At 51.2% G+C, this 17795-nt stretch overlaps 1 protein-coding gene across 2 annotated transcripts; it reads left to right on the top strand.

The window, feature by feature from the left end:
• Positions 1-8585: 8585 nt before the first annotated feature.
• On the top strand, positions 8586-15576 carry ATP4B (ATPase H+/K+ transporting subunit beta). 2 transcript variants are annotated; one of them, XM_084759637.1, is made up of 7 exons: positions 8586-8665; positions 9183-9311; positions 11519-11632; positions 11752-11951; positions 12861-12917; positions 14071-14181; positions 15021-15576. In XM_084759637.1, the coding sequence occupies exons 2-7, from the start codon at positions 9221-9223 to the stop codon at positions 15180-15182; spliced, it is 735 nt and encodes a 244-aa protein (XP_084615763.1). In that variant the 5' UTR covers positions 8586-8665; positions 9183-9220; the 3' UTR covers positions 15183-15576. The 2 variants fall into 2 exon arrangements, with proteins under 2 accessions (XP_084615763.1, XP_084615762.1); XM_084759636.1 differs by having other exon boundaries at positions 8586-8696.
• Positions 15577-17795: the final 2219 nt, after the last annotated feature.

The raw sequence follows: 17795 nt of genomic DNA, 5'->3' as shown, positions 1-17795 counted from the left end.
GCCCAGGGAGGCCAGGGATGACAAGCATCTAGCTAAATCCCAGCCTTGGGGTCACTGAGGACACCTTAGGGGTGACCAGCAGGTGCCAGAAAAAGACAATCCCCTAAGCTGCTCCAAATCGGATTAGACTCAGCTCTGCCGTCTCCCCCTTGGTGCTGCCTCCACGTTCCCAAGGGAAGGGCACACCGCAGCCTCCTGGAAGACCCTTGGGGGCTGTTCTATCCTTCCCTGGCCATGGAAGGTGGACAGGACCTGTCTCTGTCCTGCTGGGACATGGGTCTGGGGTAGAGAGCAGTCAGTCAGTCCCAGGGAAACCTCCATGTGTAAAGATGGTTGTTTTCTACACAATTTCATTTTATCCTTAGAGTAGCAGGCGGCAAGTGTCCTGATAACAGGACTCTAAGGGGGATGCCGTGTGACCAGTTTCCCCGTCTGTAAGTGACATCATAGGCACTTGATGGGGACCAAGCCTGCTTCTTCAAGAAGAATTGCTCCAAGGTGGTTAGAGAACAAAGGCAGGAAACTCACAAACCGTCTGTCAAGTCAGAAGATTCCTGAGACAGACCTGGACCGGCAGGGACCCAGGCAGACGCTAGTCACACCCAGGACATACCTGGGAATGGTTTAATCTGTGGAATCTATGGGCATGCCGCCATCTGCTGGGGACCCCGCCTCTGTCGTGTCTGTAGGGACTTTTGACAGTTTGAGGAGGAGCCACATGGAGTGAGCACTCACAGGGAGGAGGGAGGGAAATGTTGAGAATGAATGAAAAGCCAAGTCAGGACACTAAAGAGTGTTGAGGCACCCACCTCTCTCAAGGGCAGTGGGGTACTTCGGGTAGGGACGGGGGCTTCTGCTGTGACTGAGGAAGTGAAAAGAGAACCTTCTGAAGGAACCCGCACCCCCTCCCACATCCCCACCTCCCAACAAGGGCTTGTGACAGGAAGATTTGGAGAGTAAATATTTGAGAGAAACACTATCTCATTGTCCCCAGGTGACCTGTGCTCGTCCCAGCCCTGCCACTTAAGCAGCTGGTGACCTTGGACAGACCGTAGCTGACTCTTGCACCAATCAAGACCAAAGGGGATATGGCTCTTAGCCGTGGGGTACTTTGCCAGCAGAGCTACACAGAGCACTGAAATCCGTATTCCAACTGCCTCAGAGGGCCTAGTGGAGCTCAGCCCTCCATCGCTGACAGGCTCCCAGGAAGCCTCAGGTCAAGACTATGAGAGGGTTAGGTGTGAAGATTCCAGGCTGTCTTCACACCAAGAAGGTCCATGTGGGAGGGGCTGAGGAGAGTATGGCCACCAAAGCCGGATGAGTTAGGCTCCCAGACCAGACTATGCAGGCAGAGGGGTGGAGTATACAGTGTCTCCCGAACTCATCTCTGCGTATCCTTGTTGCATTAAACTTCTGAGATAATGGCAGATCACGTACATGTGGGGTGGGGTGAGAGGAGGGGACGGGGGACAGGGAGAAGACAGAAGCAGTGGTCTCGGGGTACCCACGGCACCAGGGCCCTTGGCCTGTGCTTTGCAGACAAGCCTTTCCCACACGAATAAAGTTTTAGATTTTTAAAAATAATTTATTTATTTTGATTTCATGTGCATTGATATTTTGCCTACATGTATGTATGTATGTGTGAGGGTGTCAGGTCTCCTGGAACTGGAGCGACAGACATTTGTGAGCTGCCATGTAGGGCTGAGAACTGAACTCGGGCCCTCTGGAGGAGCAGTCAGTGTTCTTAACCGCTGAGCCATCTCTCCAGCCCCCTCAGACTTTTTTTAATTAAAAAAAAAAAGCTCAGTTTGCAATAATTTGGGCTAGCGAGATGGCTCAGTGTGTAGAGGTGCTTGCTGCCAGGCTGACAACCGAGCTTGATCCCTGAGACCCACATCGTGGACAGGCAGAACCCACGTTTACAAGTTGCCCTCTGACTGCCACACACACGCCACGGCACACGCATGACCCCTTCCCTGATAAATAAATAAAAATGGAAGGGAGGATGACTTAAAAGGGGCCCCAATCTCTGAAAATGCCACCTTTCCTCCTTCTCTAAAGACACCGTCATCTACGCACTAATTTCTCTTGGTTTTGGGATTCGCTAGCAGAGGGTTGAATGGTCAAATCTAAATCAATTTACAAGTGTAATTGAATCATACCATGCTTGGGAGGCAGAGGCAGGTGCATCGCTATGAGTTCAAGGCCAGCCTGGCCTACAAAGAGAATGCCAGGACAGCCAAGGCTATTTATTATACAGAGAAAGCCTGTCTCAAGAATCACACAGGGGACCAAGAAGAGACTTGATACCCTATGAGCATATACAGGGGGAGGAAATCCCCTTCAGGAACAGTCATAGGGGAGGGGAATAAGGGGAAAATGGGAGGGAGGGAAGAATGGGAGGATACAAGGGATGGGATAACCATTGAGATGTAACAAGAATAAATTAATAAAAAAAATTAAAAATAAAAAAAAGAATCACACAGGGGAAGCACAAAGCAGGGCAGCAAGCAGACATCCACTTCTGACGAGGGGGAAAACAGCATCCGTAACGCAACAGTGCTCACAAATCATGGAACTAGAAACCTGCAAACAATCAATCTGCAGTTTTACTGAATTAATGGAAAATATTATCAAAACAGCACCACTAAAGCCTAGTGTGCCCATGTTTTGTTTCGCATGAAATCCTCAAGGTAGAAAAGCCTATTTAGTACACTTTGTTCCAAATCACACCAAGGCCAGACCCAGAGCCACACCACAGGGCAGACTCTCTTTTTGGATGGAATTGGCGTTGTGTGGTCAGGGGATTTTTTAAAAGTGTGTGTGCAACACCATATTAATTCACTTGGTTATTTCCAGCTTTGTCTGTCTTCTTGTAAATGACATAATTTTTGTGGCTGACAAAAATTCATTGTATATATTCTTTAACCACTCCCCTGTTGTTGAACACTTTGGCTGCCCCCGTAACTCAGCTATTGTGAAGATCACAGCAATAAACACTGATGGGCAGGTGTCTCTGGGATGTGCTAACTTAGAGTCCTTTGGGTAAACAACCAAAAGCGGTATAGCTGGGTCATATGGAAGAGCTTCTCCAAGGTATCTTTTTAATGTCCTGTGTTCTCTCTTTGGTATCCACTCCTATTCAATGGGAGGAGCTGGTGGAGGAAAGCGGTCTCTTGGGTTTTCCCCTCTTTGTCAAAGTCCAATGGAAATAATGTCACAGGGTTATTACAGGTCACACCTCATCTGCCATTGATCTTCCTGACTCAGCCACCAGCATCACTGGCTGCACCGATGGCATTTCTCAGACTGTCTATTGACATTTTGTGCCCCGTGCGGAAAACAGGCTTTGCAGTTACCCATGGTTTTGTCCCGCTCTTCATTTCTGTTTCCCATGGGTCTGAAGCTGATAAAGCTTCCAGGAAGTTCTATCTTCTGTGTGAGAAGGTGCCAGAACTGCCCTAAAATCTTCCTACTGCTCTCATACAAAGGCATGGAGCAGAGAGCCCAGCCTAATGCAAAACCATAGTTGGGGCTAAGTGGGGAATAAGGAGAAGGAAGGTTCCATCTGCTCATGGCTCAGGACAAAGCACAGCTTGCGTGGCTCACCTGCGTGACTACAGTCTGTCTGGATTCCTCCCAGACCCTATGGCATGACCACTGAGGCCCCGGTCATCTCCTCAGGGCAGGTCTCCTGCTGGTACTCTCTAATTTTTCCTTCATTTGACAATGTTTAGATTTTCTCTTTACCCCTAAAGTTTTTTCTTTTATCTGGATATGGGATTCTGGCTTGATCACTTTTTTTTTCCAGCACTTTAAAAAAAGATTTCTTTTTCTTTTACGTGTATGAGTGTTTTGTCTGCATTATGTAAGTGCACTACATGTGCCCACGGAGGTCAGAAGAGGGAACTGGATTGGCTCCCCCGCTGGAACTGGAGTTTACAGATAGTTGTGAGCTGCCGGGTGAATGCTGGGCCCTGAACCCAGGTCCTTTGTAAGAGTGCTAAGTGTTCTTAAGCACTGAGGCATGTCTTCAGCTCTGTCTTCCAGCACTGGAAAATCACTGTGAACTTTTATTCTGGCCCCTAACACCATGTATGGAGGAAAGTTGTACCGTATACAACTGCCAGGTGGGGTAAAAGCCTAGGGCTCCTTTTCCTGGGGCTGTTAGGTGTGGTATGCAGTTCCGGGTTCTCAGAACACACTGTGGGGAAACTGCCCTCTGCCAAGGTCTCGGCCCCTCCTCCCACAGACCCATGGACAGGTCACTTTGACAATCCATGTGTGGTTCGGATCACAGTCACACCTCCAGAAACTCAGAGGTGGAGTTAGGAACATGGAGCTCAAAGAGGTTCAGAAATAACTCACAGTTTGTCCACTTGTACAGAGTCTACATGCTCACTCACAGACAATACCTTCTTTCATGTCTCTGTTTGCCAACACCCAGGCTCAAGTCCACACATGCCAGCTCTAGCCACACAGGTGTCTTCAGATGCCCACACATCTGGCCCCAGACACACAGGCGGTTTTCATCATGTGCATCTGGATCCAGGTCCACAGAACCTTTAGGTTCATATAAGGTGGACCCCAAGGTGAGAGGCACTACTGGGTCCCTAGACATAGGGCTCAGACCCACAGGCCATTTGCAGCTGGGTCCCCGCCACTGCCACTCACTTGCTGACATCACAAGTGGGCCTGTGCTAAAGGGAACGCACAGGACAGGATCACTAAGAAGTTACAAGCATCCAGGCTAAAATGATGCAAGCCCATATGAATTTTTAGGCTATCTGTTTAAGGACAATTCGATCATATTGGGTGCAGGCAGAGTAAAAGCACCGTGGTTTTTCAGAGTCATTCTTCTTCCCAAAGAAGCCAGTTTTGGTCACACGGGTAACTAGGAGGAAAAGCCTCCAGTTTGGTTACACAGATCACTAGGAGGGAAAGCCTACATACATAGATGTGACAGTAAATGAGTTCCTGGTGGTGACGGCTCACATGGGCCAGGCTCTGTCTTAGGTACATTTGAAAAGGAGCCGAGCACATGCCACCTCCGTGGTGTCCCCTCCCCTTCCAGAAGCTGACACCTGGCCAGGAGATGCTGCTTTCAGCTCGAGTTAGTTGTACTTTCAGAGACTTTATGGAGCTCTTCCCATCTGGAACAAAGGGCAGTGGCAGAGGCACACACACAGAGTATCAGGTGGGGCCAGGCATGCAGCATGTGGAGCCCTGTGTTATTCACCTATATACCCTTGAGCTGAGCCCTTGCAGTGCCTCCGACCACCAGCACAGCCCACCTGGATATGGGAAACACAGAGGCTCCTCCTAGGAGCTCCAATATCAGAACCTCATCAGCAAGAAGCTGAGACAGAAGCAACTTCAGGTCCCGTAAGTGAGAGTCCCTCTGCAGACACAAGGAACCTTAAAGGTGCTCTAGTCCCACTGTCCTGCAAAGGGCGGGAAAACATGATCCTCCTGGCAGAGACTAGAAGACCAGCTCTCCCCAAAAGCACCTCCATCCTTTACTGTGGTTTCCAACCATCCCCTCTGTGACTCTGCCCCAAGACCATCAGTAGGAGAAAAAATATTCAAGACAGGGCTGTGGGGCCACTCCGGGCAGGTGTAGGCACAATGCAGGCTGCTTCTCCACAATCCTAACAAGGAGGGGAGTCTCAGGGAAGCAGCTCAAGGTCCCAGGGACCTGAGCCACAGGGTGGTGGGTCTCAGGGTGTGGCATTTTACCTGCCAGTTTGTGTTTTCTCTTCTGAAGGAGAGGTGAGGCACAACCCAGAAGGCTTTTCGTACCAGGAACACTTCCCTTCTGTTGCCATCAGGGGTAAATTAAGTTGTCAGCCAAGGGCATCCCAAGGACCAGGTGACTCCTGGGACAGTAGAGGGCAGATAGCAGACAAGCCCCAAGCCTCCCTTGTGTTTGTAGAGGCGATAGTGGGTTACTGATAACTAGCTCTGATGCCTTTGGCCTCATGCAGAGGAGACTATAAGCCCCAGAGGACGCTTCCTGGGCCCAGTCCTGGCAAGCAGGCGAGGACATGGCAGCCCTGCAGGAGAAGAAGTCATGCAGCCAGCGCATGGCCGAATTCCGGCACTACTGTTGGAACCCGGACACTGGCCAGATGCTGGGCCGCACCCCAGCCCGGTGGGGTAGGTGTGGGCCATGTGAAGAGGGAATGGGGTGAAGCAGAGGGCTAGCAACTGGCAGTACCCAGGGCCCGCTGGGACACCTGGGGACACGCTGCAGGCCATGCCTCACCTCTCAGCAGGAAGCCAGGGACCCCAGATGGCTTTGAGGCTCAGACTCCAGAACACCTGCAATGCAGGTCCAAGACTGACCCCCAACTTCATCCATAACTTGGAAATGACATTTTAAAGCTCTTTCTGAAATTAATATGTTTGTAAGTTATAACAAGTGATGGTGGCTTCTTGTCCAGATCACTTGGGAGGCAGGAATTTATTTAAGTGGACTTGTTCTCCTGGCAGGGTCCCACCACTCTAACATGCTGGGCCTATTTAGAGACCGCCTTGGTTTCCCGGTTGTAGCCGAAGTGTCCTGTGTAGCTATCACTCTTAAGTGTGAAGTAGATGGGCTGGCAGCTACATCTAGGGTTCCTATCTTATGGCTGCCCTGCGGTGGCCTGGTGAGGGGAGTTGGGGCTTCCTTGTGGGGCCACACTGTAGGAGCAGAAAAGTCCTCGCTGACTGGGAGGCCGCGCACCTGTTCAGGAAATCCCCTCACAGCGTAAGTCTTCCCCAGACAGGAAGTGCTCCTGAGACCCTGAAGAGTGAAAATCTTTCAGGTTCTCCAGGACCCGTGGTGTGGGAGTGACAGACAGCACGGCTACATCACTAGGGAATACAGGATGTGTGTCACCTTACTATTTAGGCAGGACCCGTGGCATGGGAGTGACAGACAGCACGGCTACATCACTAGGGAATACAGGATGTGTGTCTCCTTACTCCTAGGAAGGCAGGTCCCAGGCCCTGGTCCTTAGGGTTCCCTCAGCAGCCATAGGGGGATATAGTCTAAGGTCCTCCAGGTCTGCACACAAATTAAAGGCTGTTATGGCTGGCCTTCTACCCAATCATCTCAGAGAGGGTGGTACTGGTGATTCGTCTCTGGGACAATTCAGCTAGCCTCAGCTCAGCTTGGACATGGAAAATATACACTGTTCATGTAGTAGGAGATGTGGTACACCCTCCTCAAGGCTCTGCAGCCTCCTGGGGGCAGAGAGCACCTGAGTCTCTGGTGACTTAGGAAAATACCATCAGTTCAGGGCACAGAGGAAACACAGACACCACCATACCCCAGGGGGAAACACAGAAGCAGAGCTGGTACGGGGACCATTCCAGGAAGTGGGTGCCTGAAGAAGGGACAGCAGACAAGGCCCTTTGGCAGGTAACGGGGCGGCCAGCCGTCCTCTTGGGAACTTTGTATGGTAGGCCACTCTAGGTGCCAAACCTCCTGCAAGCCTCCTTGATAACTGCAGTGCCACTCAGAACATTCTGGAATAGTTTCACAGCCTGATTTGAGCATGTGGCCTCAGTGTCTGGTGATGACAATCTCAGAGGCACACATCCGCAGGGCTGAGAGGAAGTAGGGTCTAGAGACCATGGGCTGAGAACAGCACAAGTCTCAGGGACTTGGAGCACACCCTGCCGCGTGGGCCACACTTTCTGTGTGTGACATGGAACTCTTACCAACAGCCACTCTCAGGCTGGGAGACTCCATGGCACTGCTCACATGAGGAATCAGGGGTCCTTTACCTGAACCCAGGAGGTGTTGATCCCTGACTCACATCCCATGAGTTGATAGGCCAGGGAGTGAGAAGGGTGGACAAGCCGTAAATAAACAAAGACCCCTGCCTGTGGGGGGCGGGAACTGTACTGGCATGACAGTCTCCCTCTGCTGGCTCTTGCTAAACGTGCGTGGGCGACCTCCCCTGTAGGCCGTGAAGCTACGTGGGCACACAGCCCTGTTAATTCTGTAAGTACCGGGTCAGGCCATCGGTCACTACAGCATCCAAACCCAAGAAGAGTGTGAGGTCTCCATGGAACCATAGTTCTGAGACAGGCCACTGCTGCATTGGCCCTCCGGGGAGGCACAGCCCCACTGCCGACCCCTAGCCTGTGACCTCCCCACACTCTCTGGTCTCCGCAGACTTGGTCCTGACCTTTAGTCAGTCTTTGGGTCACTGGAGACTGGAGAATGACTTGTTTGGAAAAAAACACACCCACACCATGCATCCCCAGGCATATCCCACATTCTGAGAGGCCTTCCCAGGAAGAACCACAGACGCGCCTTTTGTGGCAGCATGTTTCTTAGCAATGGCTCCCCATGACCAGGAAGCACTCAAACCATGGCTGTGGGACTTCACAGCAGCCCAAGGGCAAGGCCGTGCCCTGGTGGGGTGTGGTCTCACTCAACTCTGACCAAGGCATGTCGCTGAGGAGGTCTTCAGGAGCCCTCGGAGCCCGCCTCACAAAGGGGTTGGAACACTTGCTACCAATCCTGCCTCTTCCTTCACCTCCTTCAGCTGATGCTTGAAGCTGGGAGCCATAGGAGCGGGGGGGGGGGGGGCAGCATGCCTGCTGTCCCTCTTCTCTGTGGGACACAGGGCAAGTTCCTGCCAGGTCCTCAGAGCACAGCCTGGTGCATACTCAGCCATGGCCCTGCCAGCCAGGTCAAGCACTGGGGCTGTCCTTGGCCAGCAGCTGCCTCTCTCCTTGCCTTTCCCTTTCTGTAATGCGAGGAACAGTAGGAACCTCAGGGTGCAGAAGGTCAGGCTCTGAGATCCGGCCACTCTGGCTGTGGATACAGTAACCAGTGTGCCAAGCACACACAGTTGGCACTAATTGTGCAAGGGGAGTGACAGGAGCCCACACAAGGCACGCATATGCCCTATAGTTCTGTTTATGTGAAAAAAAATAATTAGAGATGGAAAGGGACGATGGGTTCCAGAGCTGGGGAGTGAGGGTAAGGGGGTGCCAGCGATTCCACTTGGATGAGAAAGTTCTGGAACTCAGGAGAGGTGCTGATGGCCCAGCATCATGAGAGCACTGCACGACACCACCAACTGCGCCCTGTGGCAGAGATGGAGAGAGCTGTGGGTCCGTGCCATGTCTGCTGCCACAGCTGAGGTGGCTATTTCCATCTCTCTCCCCCACAGTGTGGATCAGCCTCTACTATGCAGGCTTCTACGTGGTCATGACTGGCCTCTTCGCCTTGTGCATCTATGTGCTCATGCAGACCATCGACCCCTACACGCCAGACTACCAGGACCAGCTAAAGTCACCGGGTAAGCATCAGGAGGGCTCGCTGTCCCCCCCTACACCCAGGGCAGGGGGCCCCACAGCCCCCTGAGAGGGATGACGAGCATAAGTTTGCAAAGCCTGACTTTGGCTTTAGTTTTAAGCAATGGGAAGGGTTTGGGAGGGAGGATCACAGAGACAAGACGCCTGTGCGTTCACATGAAAATGCTTACACACACACAGGGGAGTATCTGGCCTGGGGGAGCAGGCCTTGGGGGAGCAGGCCTTGGGGGAGCAGGCCTTGGGGGAGCAGGCCTGGGGGAGCAGGCCTGGGGGAGCAGGCCTTGGGGGAGCAGGCCTGGGGGAGCAGGCCTGGGGGAGCAGGCCTGGGGGAGCAGGCCTTGGGGGAGCAGGCCTGGGGGAGCAGGCCTGGGGGAGCAGGCCTGGGGGAGCAGGCCTTGGGGGAGCAGGCCTTGGGGGAGCAGGCCTTGGGGGAGCAGGCCTTGGGGGAGCAGGCCTGGGGGAGCAGGCCTGGGGGAGCAGGCCTGGGGGAGCAAGCCCTGGTTCACCTAAACAGAAAGCCAGCAACATGGGTGGGCCAGGCTGAACACAACATAGACTATTCCCCAGCGAAGGCTACATGGCTGCTTTCGAAAGAATGAGTGACTTGATGTGAAGGTGGGGACAGCGTTGCCAGTGACTTGATGTGAAGGTGGGGACAGCGTTGCCAGCACCAGAAAAAGACAGAGGGCCAGGGTGGCTCCAGGCCACTCGTGCTTGAGTCTGCCCCATGAACTCACGCCCTGTCTGCTGGCAGAACCACTCAGTGGATATACAGCAGACTATGGTCTCACTCACACACACACACACACACACACACACACACACACACACACACACGCACACTCCTTGTTAAAAATGCTTTTGCATTTAATCAGAATAAGTGAAGTACTTTAACATATCTTTTACATTGTTCACGTGTGTGTGTGTGTGTGTGTGTGTGTGTGTGTGTGCAAGGGTAGGCCTGTAGGCATGTACAGTGAGAAGACAGCCCTCAGGAGATGGTTCTTTTCTTCCCACTACGTGGCTCCTGGCATCACACTCAGGTCATCAGGTTTGGTGGCAAGGACCTTTATCTGCTACACCATGTTGCAGTGCAAGTGAAAAGGATATTTTTATGGCTTTGTTTATGTTGCTGTTGCTGTTGTTGTTGTTTTATGTATGTTCGTGGGATGTTTTGCCTGCATGTCATCTGTCAGTGCACCGTATGTGTGCCTCGTACCTGAGAGGCCATAAGAGGACATCGGATGCCCTGGAACCTGAGATACAGGTGGTTGTGAGCTGCCATGGGGGTGCAGGGAATCTAACCAGGGTCCTCTGGGAGAGCAGAGGTGCTCTTAACCATTGAGCCACTTCCCCAGCCCCCAAGTGAAAAGCACCCCCTTTTCCCCTTTGAGACAGGCTCTCTATGTATCCTTGGCTGTCCTAGAACTCTTTCTATATAGACCAGGCTGGCCTCAAGCAGAGATCTGCCTGCCTCTGCTTCCCAACTGCTGGGATTAAAGACGTGTGCTCTTGCCTATGGCTCCCAAGTGGAACCCTTGATGTGTGTTCAGATTCCTTTCCCCTAGAGCCCCTTCTACAGACTATGTGGAGCCTTCCCCAGGGGTTAGTATGCACTGCACCAATCCTGCTCATGACCCCAATGAAACAGAGGTCACTATTGCTGGGCCTGGGCATACAGATTCTCAGGCTCAGGACAGGCCTTCGTGCCCACTGTGTTTGATTCTGCAGAGGGCAGGGGTCCCAGAACCTGTGTTGTCAGAGGCCTTCGGCCCTTCTTTGTAGTGTTTCTTCCAAGCTTCCTGAGCTAGAGGGAACCTCTCTTGTAGCTCTTACCTAGGAAGGTGAGGACCTGGATCCACCTCAGGACGACCTATGGTTGGTGTTGTGTGAGTCTGAACAACCTCAGGGCCAAGGGTTCAGTATAAGAATATCAGAACAGGGCTAGAGAGGTGGCTCAGAGGTTAGGGGCACTGGCTGCTCTTCCAAAGGTTCTTGAGGTCAATTCCCAGCAACCACATAGTGGCTCACAACCATCTATAATGAGATCTGGTGCCCTCTTCTGGTGTGCAGGTGTACATGCAGGCAGAACACTGTATACATAATCAATAAATATATCTTTTTAAAAAAAAACAAAAGAATATCAGAACACTTGGAGAAATGAATCCGAGGTGGTGCCCTTTCCTTGCAGGGGTGACCTTGAGACCTGATGTGTACGGGGAAAGAGGGCTGCAGATTTCCTACAACGTCTCTGAAAACAGCTCCTGGGCTGGCCTCACGCACACTCTCCACAGTTTCTTAGCAGGTGGGTGAGCACGGACTTAGCACTGTATCTGTATCCTAGGAGAATCACTAGCGACTCGGGACCTCCTCCATGGGCAGTGGGGAGTGGGGCTGGCTGCTGAGAGGGTGTGTGTTCTACAGGCTACACCCCGGCTTCCCAGCAGGACAGCATCAACTGTACCTCTGAAAAGTACTTCTTCCAGGAGAGCTTTGAGGCTCCAAACCATACCAAGTTCTCCTGCAAGTTCATGGCAGACATGCTGCAGAACTGCTCAGGCCTGGTGGACCCAAGCTTTGGCTTTGAGGAAGGAAAGCCCTGCTTCATTATTAAAATGAACAGGGTAAGTATCAAGGTCCTCCCGCCCCTTGCTTTGGAGATGGCCCCCTCCTCACACTCAAGCATGGAGGCCAGGTCCCTCATCTATCCCAACCTGACTCCACACACATTTGTTGTGTTCAGTTTTTAAATACCAATCTAGAATTTTCTACTCAGACAGTGTCTTACCAGCCCTATAGCTATAAATATTGCATAAATAAGACACGGGGCTAATGAAGGAGAGACCTTAGGCAGCAGGGGTCTTGAGTCATGGATTCGGACTGGGAGAACCTGGGCGCATTCTACACGGTCTCCTTCTGCACTAGAAACAGGCATCTGTCAGGGTGGGTCCCATGGCAATCACTGAGGCTTCAGTGGTACCGGAAACCAGCCAGCAGCAAGTCCTGCCAATGCCCTAAGAACAAAGACACAGCAATCGAGAGGCAGAAATGCAGTCAAGCTGAGTGGCTCTCAATGTCCCTGTCCCTGGAAATAGGCAGTAAGGCCAATTAGGCTTTTACTTGCCACTTATTTCCACTTTGCAAGGCCTTATAGGGTCACACACTCATGCCCTGAACCCACCACAAAGCTCCCGAGAGCTGCCTGACAAGTGGGCTGTGATTAAGGCTCCACTGGCCCATGTGGCAGCTGACACTCCCACCAAAGACAGGTCCTGCTCAGAGCTCAGGAGACAATGGCTGAGGATCAGAGATTCGGGGAGGAATGTGGAGGTGTGGGGGCCCCACTGCAGCAAGGAGGGAGGCTGCTACCCATCACCACAGCAAGCCTGGATGTGGTGCCAGTGAGCAGAGCCCTCTGCCTCAGCACTGCCACTGTCAGTTGCCCTCCTACACTGTGGTACCATGGAATGATGGATCAGAGGCATGTGTGTGTCCTCCTGCACACCAGGGGCACATCACAGTCTTTCTTCTAGATTGTCAAGTTCCTCCCTAGTAACAACACAGCACCCCGAGTGGACTGCACCTTCCAGGTGAGCACAGCTGGGGCGGGGCGGGGCAGGGGGTAGGGATGGGACCTAAGTTAAGTCTGGGTACATGCCAACTGTCAGCTCATCAGCTATGGCCAAGAGTGACAACCCAGGAATGATGCTGTAGCTTTGGCTTCTTCCTCATCATGTTGCTGAAAGCCTGGCGTCGACGTGGGTGGCCACCATTTTACTACCATCTTACCTACATTTTTATTTACAAAAATATCCCAGATCACCAACAGCGTAGTTGTTTCATAGGGTTTAGTACATCTACATAGGTGGTATTAATCTCAGATAAACCCTCTTATGAAGTAACTAAGTACAGTATCAAATACTAAATGTGCCTCCACTAAATGGTCCCCAAGGCTTGTTCTCCATGTCGAGCCCTACCTGGCACATCAAAAGGTCATGTCCATGAGTGACGAAGGAACATCTGTACCCTCAGAGCTCTGTCCTTAGGGCTTCAGGCATGGTTTTCACTTTTTTTGTTGTTTGGTTGTTGATTGAATTTTTGTTTTTCAAGACAGGGTTTCTCTGTGTAGCCCTGGCTGTCCTGGACTCAGTGTGTAGACCAGGCTGGCCTTGAACTCACAGAGATCCCCATGCCTCTGGCTCCCAAGTGCCAGGATTAAAGGGCGTGGGCCTCCACCAGCCAGCTTCTTTACTCTTTAAGTTATTTTGACATAGACAAGGAGGTCACTGTCCTCCTATGAGCTTAAGCTACCCATTGGGCAGGCCTGACTCCAACAATGAAAGGAAACAGATTGAGTGTGTTTACACTTAATCCAGAAAACGGCACAGACTCTGAGCCTGGCTTTGGCCCATGAGCTCTTGGATCTGCCAGCTTTCAACTCACATGATAATAAGCGAACAGCAGCTCCCCAGGTCCCATCACTCAGCCAGGACTCTAAGATGGGGTAAGCGGGGTGGAAAGTGGCTGGGGTTTGGCATTTTGAGAAAGGATGTTCTTGCCAGGCTCTCAGCCCTGACTAAGAAAGATGGCTGATTCTTTTGCACTAACATGCAAAGAAGTTTGGATGTGGTCAGTGGCTCTGTTACCAGTGTGTGCCACACAGTACACATACGACTGTGTACTTGTACAGGTGAGCATGTGCCCCAGTGCCAATTAGACTCAGCTGTGGCCTCTCCTCCCCAGGATGATCCCCATATGCCCCGGAAGAACACCGAGCCCCTGCAGGTGGAGTACTATCCTCCCAACGGCACCTTCAGTCTCCACTACTTCCCCTACTACGGCAGGAAAGCGCAGGTGCGTCTGCTTCACTCTGCCCCATGCACGTGCTGAATGAATTACGTCAGACTTAGCAATGGGAAAGCCATTTTCTATAAAAGCTTCACAAAGGCAAAGTGGTTCACGCCTGTAATCCCAGAACTTGGGAGGTGGAGGCAGGAAGATCAGGAGCTCAAGGTCGTTTTGGCTACAGAGCAAGTTCAAGGCCAGTCTGGCCTGCCTGAGAGTCTATCTTGGAAAAACAAACAAGAAGGAAGGAAGGAATGAAGGGAAGAAGGAAGGAAGGAAGGAAGGAAGGAAAAATGGATGAAAAACATACCTTAGTCAGCCTTGGGTACTTCTTTTATCCACCTAGAAATGCTCCCCCCAAAAAAACCATGAACATCACCCTGCTTCCTGAAGGGCGCAGGGTCTTCCATCCCCTCCTTGCGTCTGAATCCCTCCAAAGCACTTCCTCTCAGCTGCATGCGTCTCTCCCCACTTTACACCCTGTTTGTTGTCCGTAGTACAGAGAGTCCTAGCTGCTGTGGGCAGAGGCCAGCCCCCACCCTCTCAGTTTTTCGAGACAGGGTTTCTCTGTGTAGCCTTTTGCTGTGCTAGACTCGCTTTGTAGACCAGATTGGCCTCGAACTCACAGTGATTCCCCCTGCCTCTGCCTCCCAGTGCTAGGATTACAGGTGTGTGGCACCATGCCCGGCCAGAAGCCAGCCTCTCTGTGATCCAAGGGCTCCTTTGGGCCCAACAGCCTTGACCCCAAGACAGAAGAGTCCTTTATCTCTCCGCTTCTTCGGTTACTTTGTTTTTCTAACATCGGGGATTTTTTCCAAGCATCTCATCCCCCTGTGCTTGCGCTTCAGCCCCATTACAGCAACCCTCTGGTGGCAGCGAAGCTTCTCAATGTCCCCAAGAACACAGAAGTCCGCATCGTGTGCAAGATCCTGGCAGACCACGTGACCTTCAACAATCCCCATGACCCCTATGAAGGAAAAGTGGAATTCAAACTTACAATACAGCAATAAGGAGCAGGATGCTTGTCCACACCTATGCTGCCCTACAGGCCACTCCCTCTTGACCGACCATCCTCTGCCCAGCTGAGCATGCCCAGCGACTTCAAACATGGTCCGGAGCTGAGACGATGGCCCATCTGTTGACACCAGAAAGTGCTCCTGCCCAGCACCCCCCTGAGCATCACCAGCTTTCTACTAAATCTTAGATGTTTGCAATCCAACTGTAGCTATGGGGTTAACAGGAAACCAGAGTCCTGCTATCATTAAGGAGACCCGAGAGTGACCCATCTGTCGCCATGACTGTCCTGTGGTCATTTGTCTGTCCTGCACTTCAGTGTGAACTATGGGTCTATATCAGTGTGACGCTGGTCACCCCAGCATGGCACATCCCCAGTTTGTGCTTCTGAGACTACAACTCCTATGCCATCAAAGCAAACTTCATTAAAGTTACTCTTCTTATTCTGTGTGAAAAAGCCATGTCTTTCCTGACCCAGGGGGAAAGTTCTACTAAGAATCAAGCACTCCTTTCTTTAAAACCTTTCTACGGTTTCGGTTTCAATACAAGTAGTTTTGGCACCTCAGCAACTGGGGTCAGGAGTATCAGTGGCGGAGTACGGGGCAGGGACATTCCACACAGCCTGCCACTTTGCCCATAGACCTACCCTGTTGCCACCTCCTGCCTCTCAGCCTCCAAGGTCTCAGGGCCTCTCCTAAAGATGTTCACATTGCATATCGCCTCCTCATGCAACCAAGCAGCAAAAGAGCCTGCATTTGCCTTTTCCCAGCTGAGACAGAACACAGCTCAGGAGAACACACGCACATACACAGTGCAACCAGGTGCATGGCTTCCTGGGGTATAAGATCTAAACATAAACATTTATCAGGCTATTCTGTGTGGCCTTTCGGGTTCCACACTCTGTAAACTATTTTAAAGTAACTCAGGAGTTGAGGGAAAGGGGTCATTTTCATTTCCACCAGCAAACAACTGTTTTCAGAAGCATCTACTGATTTGACCAAGCCAAATAGAACATCTAGCCCTCTGTCTTACTTAGGGCACTACTGCTGTGATGAAACACTGTGTCCAAATTTGGGAGGAAAGGGTTTATTTGGCTTACACTTCCACATTACAGGCCATCACTAAAGGAAGTCGGGACAGGAACTCAAACAGGGCAGGAACCTATAGACAGGAGCTGATGCAGAGGCCATGGAGGGAGCTGCTTCCTGGCTTGCTCATGATGGCTTGCTCAGCCTCCTCTCTTACAGAACCAGGACCACCAGACCAGGGATGGCCCCGCCCACAATGGCTGGGCCCTCCCCCATGAATCACTAAGAAAATGTTCATCAGGCTTGCCTGCAGCCAGATCTTATGGAAGCATTTTCTCAATTGAGGTTTCTTCCTCTCAGATGACTCTAGCTTGTGTCAAGATCATATAAAACTATCGAATACAGTTGACCCCTTGTCAACTTGACACACAAACACATCGCTGTTAAGCCACAACCTTTCCTTTCTCATACATTCCCAAGATTTCACATTAAAAAATAAATACCTTTAAAAGTGTTGGTCTTTATAAATTCAAATACATCAAAAGTCCAGTGCCTTTAAAATGTCCAGTCTCTTTAAAACTCCAAAATCTTTGTTTTTAAAGTTCAAAATCTCCTAACTGTAGCAGTACTTGTCAAAAATCAAAATTAAGTTAAATACTTCCTTACTTCAAAAGGAAAAAAAAATGAGGGCACAGTCACGGTCAGGTCAAAGCAAAACCAAACTCCAACAGTGTAAATACCACAGTGTCTAATGTCTGTATCCACTCACCATCTTCTGAGGTGACTTGGGTCATTCCTCTGCCTCTGCCCACCGCAGCACACGCAGCTTGTCTTCCAAGCTCTGACTGGCTCTGCACCACCACTGCTGCTGTTCTCAGTGCCCATCCCACAGTACTGGCATCTGCAAAACACAGGAGCCTTCTGCTACGGCAGGCCTGCACTTTCACCAATGTCTCCCAGGTTCTCTTCGGGGTGCCAAGCCTCAGCGTCTCTCTATGACCCCTTCAATTCTGGGGCCTCAACTACTACTGAGACTGCACCTCCTCCAATGGTCAATCCAGGCTTCTCAGCTGCTTTTCATAACTCCTTCATCCTGTCAAAACCAGCACCACCTGGGTGACTCTTACGCTACCAAGTTCAGCTGCTAGCGGGAGATGCAATTTGGCCATCTTTGGAACGCGGCTTCTGTATGTGGACTCTGAAGAAACACTTCTCAGATTTCACCTTGGTGATGCTGACCTCTAATTTTTTTAAAACAAAATTTTATTACACAGTGTTGTCACATAATTGGATACATCTCTACTTTGTACACAATTTTCTTGCTCTCCACAGGAAGGCTGCTTCTGAACTTCTCACGTGGTGACACAGCGCTACAGTCATGACTGTAAGAGAACAGTAGAAGGGCTGGAGAGATGGCTCAGAGGTTAAGAGCAGTGGCTGCTCTTCTGAAGGTCCTGAGTTCAAGTCCCAGCAACCACATGGTGGCTCACAACCATCTATAATGAATCTGGTCCCATCTTCTGGCCTGCAGGTGTTATATGCAGGCAGAGCATTATATACATAATAAATTAGAAAAAAAAA

This window comes from Acomys minous (assembly GCF_964271855.1).
Source record: "Acomys minous genome assembly, chromosome: 15".
NCBI classification, from domain to species: Eukaryota; Metazoa; Chordata; class Mammalia; order Rodentia; family Muridae; genus Acomys; species Acomys minous.
This window is presented reverse-complemented; position numbering and strand designations above follow the sequence as displayed.